Source organism: Patagioenas fasciata, chromosome 5 (assembly GCF_037038585.1).
Source record: "Patagioenas fasciata isolate bPatFas1 chromosome 5, bPatFas1.hap1, whole genome shotgun sequence".
Classification (NCBI taxonomy): Eukaryota; Metazoa; Chordata; class Aves; order Columbiformes; family Columbidae; genus Patagioenas; species Patagioenas fasciata.
The window spans coordinates 63,690,568-63,703,501 of record NC_092524.1 but is presented as its reverse complement, the minus strand read 5'-3'; the positions used below and the strand labels follow the sequence as shown (position 1 = coordinate 63,703,501).

General features: G+C 44.9%; 1 protein-coding gene across 3 annotated transcripts in view; it reads left to right on the top strand.

Annotated features, from left to right (window-relative positions):
- Positions 1–12,934, top strand: part of SYNE2 (spectrin repeat containing nuclear envelope protein 2) — a 196,753-nt gene that overhangs the window by 161,733 nt on the left and 22,086 nt on the right. For all 3 annotated transcript variants that reach the window (XM_065838733.2, XM_065838734.2, XM_065838731.2), the window contains exons 100-101: positions 446–604; positions 2,013–2,179. In XM_065838733.2, the coding sequence (XP_065694805.1) occupies positions 446–604; positions 2,013–2,179 (326 nt within the window). The remainder of the gene's footprint in view (positions 1–445; positions 605–2,012; positions 2,180–12,934) is intronic.

Here is a 12,934-nt window from a genome sequence, read left to right as displayed (position 1 = left end):
GAGATAAAATACTTGCAGTCAGTAGTTGCAAAGTTTCTCTTACAGTTGCAGAAAAATAAGAACTTACCTATGTGTTATTTCTCTTGTGTTATATATAAGACTGTACTAAACATTATGTAGTAATTATATGTGTTATATTCTTTCTTTGTTTGGCATTTTCAGGTTTTCACTGAGTAATATTTAAATTGTTATATAAACTCATTATTTATAAAGCTGTAATTCAGTTTAATTCTTCTGAGGGAGAGGATCTGGTGTTTGCTAGTCAACTTTTGGCCCCGCTGTCCAAAATAAGATGTAGTAACAATCTGCTTGCTGGCTTTGAAACGTGAGCTAGAGATATTTAATAAGTGATCAAACACAGACTAGAAATTAAAGGGCTCATAATTGCTGGTGTCCTTCCTGAGGAAGACGTTGCCAGCAGTTAACGTGTGTGCTTTATCCATAGGTGTCTCTGCGAAAGCAGGAGATCGAGGACAGGCTCAACGCCTGGATTGTGTTCAATGAAAAGAATAAGGAGCTGTGCTCCTGGCTGGTACAAATGGAAAGCAAAGTGTTACAGACTGCGGATGTTAGCATTGAAGACATGATAGACAAATTGCAGAAGGTAAGTAGTAATGCCACTTTTCTTCAATTGCAGCCTGATAGCTCGTTATAGAGACACCATTCCTCATTTCTTCCTTGCCTCTCAGAAGTGATACGTGATATAAAAACAGCATGTACAGGCTTTTGTGAGAAGATGAGCTTTTTTAGCCTCAGCTCTTATTCTTCCACTTGGTGTTCAGACTTGGAGCATAAGGCAATGAAGCTGGTGAGGAGTCCAGAGAACCAGTTTTATGAGGAGCGGTTGAGGGAACTGGGGCTGTTCAGCCTGGAGAAACAGGGGCTCAGGGGAGACCTTATCACTGTCTAGAACTACCTGAAAGGAGGTTGGAGCATGGAGGGGGTTGGTTTCTTCTCTCAAGTAGCAAGTGATAGGACAAAAGGAAATGGCCTCAACTTGCACCAGAGGAGGTTTAGGTTGAATATTATGAGAAATTTCTTCACAAGAGGGTTGTCAAACATTGGAACAGTCTGCCCAGGGAAATGGTGGAGTCACCATCCCTGGAGGTGTTTAAAAGATGCGCAGAGAAGTTTCTTAGGTACATGGTTCATTACCAAGTTATGGTTGGACTTGATGATCTTGAGGGTCTCTTCTAACCACAGTTATTCTATTATTCTATTCTATAATGCAAAACAGAAATGCCACCTGGCTGCATTTAGGCATGGAGTGTGATGTGAGTTGCGGTGGCGGGGGGTCTGGGCTGTTGGGGTTGTGGGGCACACGTACACATCCAGCATTGCTCAGAGCTTTCCCTGCAGGGATCAGTGGTGACCTGGCAGCCACTTGCTGCTCTCACCACCTCCACCTCCATCACCAGTTGCAGAACCGGTAGTCAGAGAGCAAAGAGAAGATTAAAGGATGGGTAGGTCTCATGTCAGGCAAACAAGAAGTTACCGCAACCAAAAAATAGAACCTAATTCTGCTCCTTCTCCTTGGTAGTCAATGCAGTTAGTGCTTTCTAATACTTTTGTATTAACTTCATTTGAAATAGGACCATTATTTTGCTGCAGTGTTCCGTCTCATGGCTTAAAGGTCTCGGTGTCTAATACAGATCTCTGGTTAAGAACACCAGCAAAATAAAGCCATCGTAGACATGAATTTGGATTCTTTTGAGGTAGTTTGATTAAAAAATTATGTTAAATCAGGAAAACAGAGACAAATTTAGGACATCCAACTGCTTATTTTTTCATAGTGGCTTCATTGTGAGAGTGCTTTTCCATTGAGGGTTTTTTTTGTTTTGGTTTGGTTTAAGTGAGAGAGTTCTACATGCTAATGTAGAAACCTCAGCCACTGCAACCTAAACCTGACTTCAGTCACAGATGTGGGAAAAGAAAGAGATAATTTTGTTTTGGTTTTCTTGTTTTGTTTTTTTTTACTCAGGAATTAAGCAATGTTTGTCTATATTTATCAGGATTGCATGGAAGAAATAAACCTGTTCAGTGAAAATAAGCTTCACTTGAAACAAATGGGCGATCAGCTAATCAAGGCTAGCAACAAGAGCAGAGTTGCAGAAATAGATGATAAACTCAACAAAATCAATGATCGCTGGCAGCATCTCTTTGATGTCATTGGAGCACGGTAAGAAAATGATTTTCAGTATTTTATATGACATAAAAGTCAGAGGCTCGTGTCCTTGACCGTCAGAAACAGACTAATGTGATTTTTCAGTTCTGTTGAAATTCATTATTGAAAGTCAAATTAAAGTGAAGCTAATGCTTTTTTTGTTAAGACTTGTTACTGTATTATGACACCAAATGTCTTAATTTATCTAATGGCAGAGGGCAGGGTCTAAGAATTCATGTGAAATATAATTTGAAACGAGTGATTTTTCTGTTTCATGTGTTGAATTAGAACTTAAGTTTTAAGGCAGTATGGTAGGAGTGTGTTTGGGCTCTTTAGGAAAGCCTCCTGTTTTAAGACAAGCTTTTATTTTACCCTGTATCTGAATGCACAGAATTTGGGAATAAATTCCCAGCCTGTCTCTGTAGACAGTCAGATTTATACAATGATAATGTTCCTTTTTCACATTCAAAAGTGTATGAAATTACATTTCCTATTAGTGCTATTTCTTTACTCAGTCTCTTTCCTAAAAACAAGTGGAAGACCATACCATGAGTTTATTTTTTAAATTCTGGAGGTTCTGCATGATGGTGAAATGGAAAATACTATCAGTTGAAATTAAAACATAAACCTGCAACGTCTAGGCAAGGACTTCTTCTTAGAAGATTAAACACCTTTATTATACTTGACAGAGTTAAGAACATCATGACCATTTTAGTATTAGCCTTACTGAGACGATCCCATTTCACTGTTATCTGAGTTTCTACCACAGCTTGGGAGGAGGGTGCTGGGCTGCTCTCACTGCCTGTCCAAGTTTATTAGTAATCCAGGAATAATAAGGCTAATGCCAAGTTAGTATTGGTCTAAACTTCTCTCCCAGGTTTTGTCTCACCTGTACCCCTCTCTCTGGGACGGCAGCTCAGTTAACACTTGGGACACATAAGGCAGGTGGTTACGCTGCGAAAACGTAACTCTACCTGTGCTGGGTCTTAATCAGGAATGAGATCTGAATTCATGGTGACACATGAGCTGTGAATGATTAAGCAGAAGCTGCCTTCTTAAGATCTACCACTTTGCAGATATTCCTGGAATGGTTCTTCTCACAGTGTCTTTGTGTTTGATCTGGTGTAGGAAAGAAAGCTTCACTTTTATAACAGCACTTTTTCTGTTCTCATCCTACAGTAAGATAGAACTTTTAAAACACTTCAATGATAATTTGTGTTCTGCTATGTGTTAGTTTTGAATTGCAGCAATTTTTTAAATGCAGATTAAAACGCACTATTTTAAAATTGTGGTAAATATAGCACATTTCTAGTTGATATTTAAGAAAATGTGCCAAAGAACTGATGTGATATGAGATCTGGCAGTCTTATTCAAGTAGTTTGTGACAACACAGCACTTGTTTGTCTACCTGTGATGTCTTAAATCTTTATCTTCAGACAAGTGTATGGTGGTGCTTCGAGGTACGTTAATGCAGATTTGCCTAGAGCATGAATGTGGCTCCCAGAACTGGATATCCAGGTGGATATTGCAGCTACCAGGGGGGTTGGTATGATGCTTTGTGACCATTCCTGTGTTATTACCCTAAAAGGTCTGGAACATACCAGCGTTAACATGCCGTTTCCATAGACTTCATGTTCAGAACCAGGGTAATGGACTGGGAAGACCTGACAAAACAGGGTTGTAAGCAGCTCCCTTGGTGGTCCAAGGTTATCAGGCAGCCCAGTGGGCTCTGCTGGCCCTCTTGGACTTGATGCTAATGAAGGTCCAGTATATTGCAGCGTTTTGCAGCTCCAGTGCATCACATCTCCTCCCTCATCTAATCTACCTTGCCTGGGCTTGGATTGCAGCTCAGCTGTTCTTGGCTGCTCAGTGATAGATATTAGTAATAGATAACTACCAGACTAGAGACTCACAACAGTGTGGTCCTAAGAGTTTATTTTGCCCTGTTTACAACCTTCCAACTTTCAAGATCACTCCTATAGTGCTGGCTTGCCGCTGACATTTGAATTCTGAAGGAATTAAATTAGACTTCAACCGACTGAAATTTTCACCTCACTCAAATATGCTTCGAGGTGCTCAACAGGAGGCTCCTCCTGTGCTTTTGGGAAGCCTCTCTTAAGCTTAGGAGATGAGGAGGAGGCAGCAGTTCTACCAATCACAGGTGTGACACAAATTGGACTTCTTTGGAGGAGCAGAGCAGAATGAGGAGCCTTGGGCTGGAGTCGAGATGACCTGTGAGTGTGGGTTGCAATGCCCCATGCTGGTAGACCGTCTCCTTCCTTTTCAGTTTAGTTTTGCTAAAAACCTTTTGGAAAAAAGCATGTTTAAGCCGTGTTGAAGGAGCGCATGAAATAGAGTGGTGGCGAAATTCGTGTCGGCTGTGTTGTGTGAAGTCATCACAGTCCAGACATCTTCACAGGATCTCAAACATCTGCTGTCACCAGTTCCATTCAATGGGCAGGATGGTTTGGCTCCAGGGAGTTGGAGCCCATAGGACATGGTCCAGGGGCTGTGAGGAGAGACTCCAGAGCTGCACAACTGCTGCCCATGACCTGGACAAAGCCCTTTGTATTGGCACTGCTTCAATTCTTGGCAAAGATTAAAAGGATGGAGGAAAAGCTTGAGGGCAAGATGGCCAGAGGGCGTTGGAAGGTTTGGTGATGGAGGGAGGAGAATGCTGCCTGGAGGGAAAGGATTAATTTCAACCGGAAGACAATCTTGTCTTACTCCTGAAAAAGCTACTTGTAGGAACTTATTTTCATGAAATGTGCAAGTGGTTTTGCTCTTGGCTTTTCAAATCGGTAGCTGTGACAAGTTGAATGAAGTGAAAATTTTCTTAGTTTTTGGGTGCTGAATCTCTGACCACTTGAAGATTGTTACAACTTTCGCACTTTCTGTTAAACACAAAGCCAGCATCTCCCTCTATTTGCACTTGCGGGTGCACTACAGATCGCAGCCTGGCTTCTCTGGCCCCCAGTGACTCTGCATCACAGGGACAAGGGCCAGATCTCACTCTGTCTTCATGGCAAGCTAAGAATTGGACAGTAAGTAGAATACAGAGCCATACACTGAGTAGGCAGAGAAAATGTACATTGAATAGGTTCTACATCTAATAGGTGTGTACTCGAAGCCAATCCTCCATTCTGGGTGCTGAACCTTTGTGATCCTGTGGTTAAAGAGTATAAAATAACCTGTATCCACAAAGGGGTCTAATTGAGATTATTTATAGCCAATTTCAGTTCTGTGGTTTCTTATGTCTCCATAGCTGACCCCGCAACCTGAGTAATGTTTTATCTTTTCTGTAGTGCAGTGTATGGCTGTGTGATTGCAACATGAAACCAAACGGGTCTCAGGCCAATGTATCAATACAAAACAGTCTTCCTGATAGCTTGTTTCACCTTTTTAAACCAATAAATGTCCTGGGACAGATGGGCAAATTAGGTGAGCTCTCCATTTAGCCCTTGAAGTGATTCTCTTAGTTCATGGTGACAAGCTCAGATTTGCCATATGGCTGCACTTGCAGGACTTAATGCTTTCATTATATGCCTGTGCTTGGCTCGTGTGGTGACAAAAGCTTTGCTTTGTGTGTTGCAGCCGGAGGGTGGCTTGGTGCAAACCTGGAAAAGCCTCAAAATGTTAATTTTCATGGGATAAAGTAACCATCAAGATATTAGTATTCTTGGAAAGGAGAACAAATGAATTTCTGTTCAGCTCAGGAGATACTCTTACCAGGGGAGGTTCTTGTGCTGAAGTATCTGTTGATAGATGGGGAATACAAACATACTAACAGGCTGAAAGGGAGTGTTGTGCTGACTGTAAAAATGGACACAGAAAATCTCTTGCTTCAGTTCTCTTGTCACCAGCCTGATAGCAGCACTCTGCCAGAAGAAATCACTGCATTCTTGCACATGCACCCAGGTGAAGGCCTGAAACAGGAGGAGAGGGAGCACACGGGCTGCACACAGGGAGTATGCGACCAAAAGCCTCTGGAGTGGGATTTACATCCCCTGCGTGTTCTGGAGCAGCACTCCCTGGCAATGCATTAACTGTCAGGAATTGCCAAGGAACTGTGTTGTGCGCAGCCACGTCCCTTGTTGTCCTTCCCTGGCCCATCCACCACCAATACTAACTCTTTGCTTCCCAGCCCAGTGGGGAAGCGTTTGCCTTTGCCTGTTTGCATAGTGTTGATGACTGATTTGTCTCGGGAGGGGTGTCTGCCCTGCCTGGGGTTGTGCAAAGCATTTGGACCATGCTTGAGCCTTCATTAAAACCACCAGCTTCATCAGGGGCTGCCTCCAGCATTTTTGGGTCTGCAAACCAGTCTCTACAGTAAGAAATGCTTATTTCTGTATGTCTGGGCATCCCGCTGCCACTGAGCTGTGGAAGGAGGATGCCATTTCTCAACTGCTCTGGCTTTGGGCACACTGTGATGTGTTTCCTTCCTTGGTGGGTCTGGCCCATGTTTTCAGCCTTGTGGAAAAAGGCACGTTTTTGGTATATATTGCAGGAATGGGTTCAAATGACTGTGACTTTGAGTGAAAGCATGAAATTACAGGGAAGCCAGCAAGGCCAAATGTGCCTTCTCATTTTTGTAAATGTGAATCCTTGGTGGCAAGGTCCTTTCCCGTTGTTCACCAGCTGACCACCCTCATTGCAGGGTCCATGACTCTTCAGCTGCCACAACCAAAGTCAGCCCCTTCCTTCCCATATCAAACTTGGGAGATTCAAGCTGTTTTCAGCTGGTTTCCTGCACACCCCACCTGAAATTACCAAACAGCCTGAAACTGCTCAGGTTGCAGTAAAATAGGAGAGTGTTGAAGCTCTCCAGGGACACCACCTTGTGCTGTGCAGGGATTCTGTGGAGGTTTTATTGGGGAGCTCCAGTGAACCCCTTCTTCCCTGCAGCTTCACTGCGATGGGCTGCCCTGATAGCCGCTCCGGCAGCAGTGTGTCCCAGCTTGGTAGGTGTGGGGAGCAAGGGCGTTCATACCACCTCCTAGCTGGTATCTGTTTATTCTATTTTGCACCATGTCGCTTAACCTTTGGCAGGGCAGGCAGTCAAGAACCACGTGTTGGTGTTGCAGCTGTGGCCAGGCAGCCCTCAGTTGCTGTGGGTGCACTCCCAAGTTCAAAGGTCTTTTGAAATTGCTGCAGATCAGTATTGCATGGGAAGGGAAGCAAAAATATGCTGCTGGGAGGCTCCTGAGTAAATGATACAGTCAAGTTCAGCAGAATTATACTGGTGGTTTGTGGCAGTACCACTGTAAGACCTCATTCTTGTAATTATCTTGGTGCAAAAAAAAAATCTGGACAGTGGAAATGTCACTTGCAAAGTGCCTGCTTGCTTTCCATGTTCTCCAGGCTCCTTTTCCTTTAGGGATTATGCTTCTCTTCAGGGCAAAAGCTGTGACAGAAGTCATTATCGTATCAGGCAGGATGGTTGGGTTTATTTTGGTTATGCAATGTGTGCCGAGGTGTGCCGGGAGCGGGGGGAGCCGCTGGTGCAAGGGGAGTCCTTGTCCTCTGAGCACTGTCGCCGTTCCTGGTGTCTGCCTGTCAAGCTTTGTGGGTTATTTCCCTGTTTTCTCAGACTTATGATTTCAAATGGATTTTTGAACCTCCCTGGACCGTGATCAGGTTAAACTGTCAAGGTGACTGGGCATGACTTACCTGTGCAGATGTCTGAAGCTCTCCCAGGATGTGCAATGTCTTCTTTTTATCCTGCTATGTGTTGAATGTGGGCAATGGGCAAGCCAATACAGGTCTGAGGAAGATTACCTGAATACTGAAAAACCTTTGATTTCAAAATCATTCCTTGCATTTTTGCTGGGATTATCATAACTTTTTTTTTCCTGATATTGGCTGGGTGGGGAGTGACTTTTAATCCGAGGTTCTCCGACTTCCGCCTTTTTTCCCCACTCCGTGATCTCTGCCAGTCATAACACAGAGAAGTCATGGCGGCGTGTTTTTCCACAAACGAATGATATCATAAATGAAGATCAGGGGTTATTTTGTCCTCCAGTGTAACACGCTCCTTGCTCTGGAGGCCTTCCGCCTGCACTGGAAGGTTAGAGAGGACAAGTTAAGTGTGTGGGAGATTTAATTCGTACTTAAACACCTGGGACATAATGGCAAAGGCAAGAAGGAAGAACGCAGGGGAAGTAAGGATACATCTGTGTGCGTGGTGCCTGTGCGTGGATGTACGTTTTCTTGTTTTTTCGGGTTTGCTTCCAATTGAGTCTGCTGCAAATCATCCGGGGCTGAGGCTGCAATCCCTCTTTCGCACCAGAAATGAGCACCGCATCCACCTGTTTCAGTGCCGAAGCCTCCAGCCTGCAACCTTTTTGTCACCAGCCGCTGGCAGCCGCTCGGCGTGTGCTCCTTCGCGTGCTAATTCTCTTGTGTCAGAATAAAGCTCTGGTGGTTTTGTTCTGAGGAGGGATGCGGCCATTTGCCAGGTAAAATACCGACCCAAAACGTAGGGGTTAAAACAGGGGAGAGCTGTAGTGGCTCCCCAGCTCGGGGGGTTGGGGAAGAGGACAGCTGAGCCTCCCCCCCTCCACACGGGATGCTAAATCAGATGCTAAATCGGCGAATAAATAGGGCATCTGTGGAGGAGGGGTTTCCTCTTCCATGCCTGCCGTGGTCGCGCAGACGGGTCCCCCTCGCAGCTTGGGATTCGCAGGCTGAGGAATGGTTTTTTCTTGCGAACCGTAAGTGCCATGTTGGTCAGCGGCCGGGGGTTTGGTGGCGGTGGGTTTGGTGGGAGCCGGTGGCGCAGCCGGGCGGCCTTGGGCAGGGGGAAGGGCATGGCAGCGCCCGTGGCTCCCGCAGGCGGGCAGGTGGATGACGAATAGCGCTCAGGGGCCTCTCGCTTAATAAAATCAGCTGTGTGTTGGGGGGGTTTGCACCCGAGAGGGTGGAGGTCTGCGACAACGACCCTTGGGTAACGTGAGAGAAGGTTCCTCCGGCCGCCGGCCCTGCGCACTGCGCTCGCACAGCCCTGACACGGGGGGTGCCCGTAACTGCGCCAGGGCCGGCTGCTGTTCAGAAAAATCTCCTTGCATTTTATACACGAAGGCCTAAAATTTGCCTTTGACATCACCTCTGCAAATGGGGTCTTTTGTCCCTCAGCTCTCCCCCTGCGATGGGCTGAACAAAGGTTTCCTGGGCTGTGCATCTCATTTGCCTCACCGGGTTGTAAACAATCCTGTCAGCTGGCAGGGCCGTCTCAGCTCCTCCTTGCTTAAAAAGAAATGCATGTGCTATCTTTTTCTGATGACATTTGGGCTTGTGAAGGAGAGTTTGGAATATATGTCAGGATGTTTTTCATTCTTCCAGACACTAAAATTTGAATGTTATTTATTACCTTATTTGAGCTCCCTGTACCTTTTCCCTGCAGCATTTTGACAGCTAATACAATACAATTGACAGGCATTTTGCTGTTCTTTACATTTGTGTGAATACATTTCATTCTACCTCTAAGTACCTTCTGCTGCTAGATACTACAAAATACAAAATAGCTTTTTGTGGGGCTATGTAGTGATTCAGCCTGAAACAGCTTAATGCTTTTCTCTTGTAACCCAGCACTGACACCTTCATTGGGGGTATTAAGACCCAAATCCAATCTCAAGTCAGGTCAGTTAGTCCTGCTGTTCACTTTTGCAGCCAGCTTTTAGTGATAATCTACTAGTTTTGTTCTTTCTCTGACACTTCTATTTTGGTGTAAAGATTAAGATATTTAGAAACTGGCTTTGTTTGGCTTATCCCAGGCATTTTATGCATGTGTCTAAGCACTCTTTTAAATCAGGATATCTTTTAAGCTGGGCCCATTGCACAAGAGATGTTTGATTTTTGTTTAGTTTTTTAAGATGAGTTGTGATATTTGTTGGATTATTTATTATTATTATTATTTATTATTACTATTTTTTGGTTTCTGGGGCCATGTTGAATAGTGGCAGATGAGTTCTCTTTGGGAAGTGAACAATGGATAGGTTGGCCTTTATTTAGTAAATAGTAAATTTTGCCTGTTTGACTAAATCACTTGAGAATGACACTTTGTAGAGGAAGAATTCAATCAACAGCGGTGACAGGCTCTTCCACCCTCTGGGTAACTGGGAGGAGCTCCTTTCTTCTGCTGCACTTGAAGGTCTGTTGCTGTTAATTCACTGTGTGTTGGGTGATTTGTCACCTGGATGTGGGGAAGCTTTTGCCCCCAGGCTCAGTGGATTGCACTGTGCACCCCCAACCAGCTCCCAGGAGTCCTGTCTTTCCAAATAGTCCCTTCAGGATGCATCTCAACAGAGTTCATGAAGTTTATTTCATGCAAAGAGCGGATAGTTTCCAAAAATACTTGCAGCATGCAGAAATGCATCAGAGAATGGTTGTTGCAAGTGTAGGACTTTTATGGATATAATGAGTCGATTTTATGTTTTCCTTTGAGCTGTAGCCAGAGAAAAGGCAGTACCTTGTGACTGGCGTGCAAGTTGAGGGTGCTCAAGGAGGATCCCCAATTTTTGTTTTCATTTAACCTGTTTCATCAGTGTAGACCCGTACCCTTTACCTTGGGCTGTGTGTCTGCTGCCTTCCTATTTAGACAATGCACTGATGTGAACATCTGTTAAATTTTTATTCTCTGACTACTTAGCTCAAGTTTGAGATTAATGACTTAGAACATCAAGGGTGGTAAAATGACTGACAGATGCCATATTCTGTCCAGGATATGTAACAGATTACATAATTACAATGGTGTGTCTGTAACAGCAATTGCTAGAAAGTAAATACAAGCTCACGGTACCATGTTCATACTGTGCTTGAGTGATTTCTGAGCCAAAATAATATTCTTTGGGGTTTTTGTGGTGCAAAAAACCCCACTTGGATTTTAAAACTGTTGGATTTCAAATTTGTTGAATGTGCTGACAGTCATTGGGACATTTACTTATAATCTAATATCGCTTGGTTTTGCTTTGGACTTCCTTGGCTATGTTATTCAATATGCAGACTGAAGAAAGATGTCTTGCAACCCATGAATTTTTCTGTAATGCAACTTCAGGATGGGAAACAGAGGGGTACAGACAGAGAAGGGAGTCCAGGGAAGCAGAGATGACAGTGAGCAACACAGCGAGCCGTGGTCTCAGCAGGTCAGCTATGGCATCAGATGGTCTCAACATGTGCATCTCTTGCAAGTCGCCAGAGACGCATTCCTAGAGCACCAGTGGAGAACATCATCGAATATGCAGAGAATTAATTGCCACTGGATACACTCAGGGACAGTGCAGCGACCGAGCATTGCTTTCCTCCCAACCAGCTTGAAATCATGCAGAGTTAATGCAACAGCATAGATGTTTGGCTCAGACTCTTCCTCAGGCCTGGCTCTTCTAGCAGTTCTTCCCTTCGGTGCTCTACACAATGTCTATATTGTCCCATTCCTCCAGGGAGGAGGGTTCCGGAGTCACCTGTCTCCAGTGGACCGCGTGCCCTGGGGAGTCACATGCCCTGCTGAGCATCATAACCAACTGGATCCAAATTGACTGTTGGGACAGTAGCAGGGAATAGGCTGGAGAAATAATTAGGTAAATTACTACCCAGCATAGCACAAGAAGATGGTGCACAGTTACACTGAGTGCCACTTAACAGAAGCAGAAACAGGAGCAGGAAGATTTACATAGCAGCTGTTTGCTTTGAAGCCAGATGCCTTCTGCATACAGGGTTGAACCTGGGAGCAGAGCTCTGAAAAGAGCTTGTTAAGGAAAGTGAGAGCAGCCAAATACTTCTGTCACCTGCTGGCTTCCTCTCCATCAGCGGCAGCAGTGGAAAGGGGCAGAGGCAACCTCTTTGCACCAGTATTGGTGTCTTTGTGAGTGCAAGCCAGGAACAAGGTGAACCATGGACTTGGGCCAGATCCTTCAGGCTGCCTTTCAGGGCTGCATCAAGACTAATACTATGTTTTGCAGAATTGCTAAATACCTGCCAGTAGTCCCAATGTAGAACTGTGCTCTTCTCACCCTCCTTGTAGAAGAACTGAAAGTACTTCCTGGTGCTTCTGGGACAAGGTGCTACCCGTCCTGCTACTATGAGACCTCACAGCTGCTGGCCGTGCACTGTACCTTCACAGTAACCAACAGGACTGAACAAATCCAGCAGGGTCATTCCCACATTTTCTCCATAAGTGCTTTACCTTAAATCAAGTGCCTAGCGGGCATGCATAACCTCTTTGAATACCTTAAGGTTGCTAATAAGATCAGTTGTTGCTTACAGGGTGACATATTCATTATGGATTAGCTCTCCTGCATATCTTCTGTCATTGTATCATATGGTGCGACAGACAATTGCAAAAGCCACTGGGTTACAGGCAGTTTTGATCCCTCTCATCTAAAACTTGCTAGGGTAGTTTGGCAGCAGGCAGGACAGTGGGCCAGGAAACTCCTAATTTTTTTTACAAGGAGGAGCAGGTCCATCCAGGTACCCTGTCAGGGCACTTCTTGCATTGGTATAACCTGTCCCTGCTTGCCCTAGATGAGGTTTCACCATCCTCAACCCTGCCCCACTCCTAGCTTGCACATCACTGGTGTTCCCAAGTACATTGGGGTTCATCTCCGACCCCTCAACAGTCCCCTGCATTTTGGGACATGCAGTGATCCCCTTGTACAAGCTGCTCTTCCAGTCCCAGCTGCTGGTTTTGTTTAGCGGGTGACAGTTCCCAGATATGGTGGCTAATGAAAGGGTCCAAAAATCCATCCCAAGGCAGAAGGACAGAACCAGACATCAGAG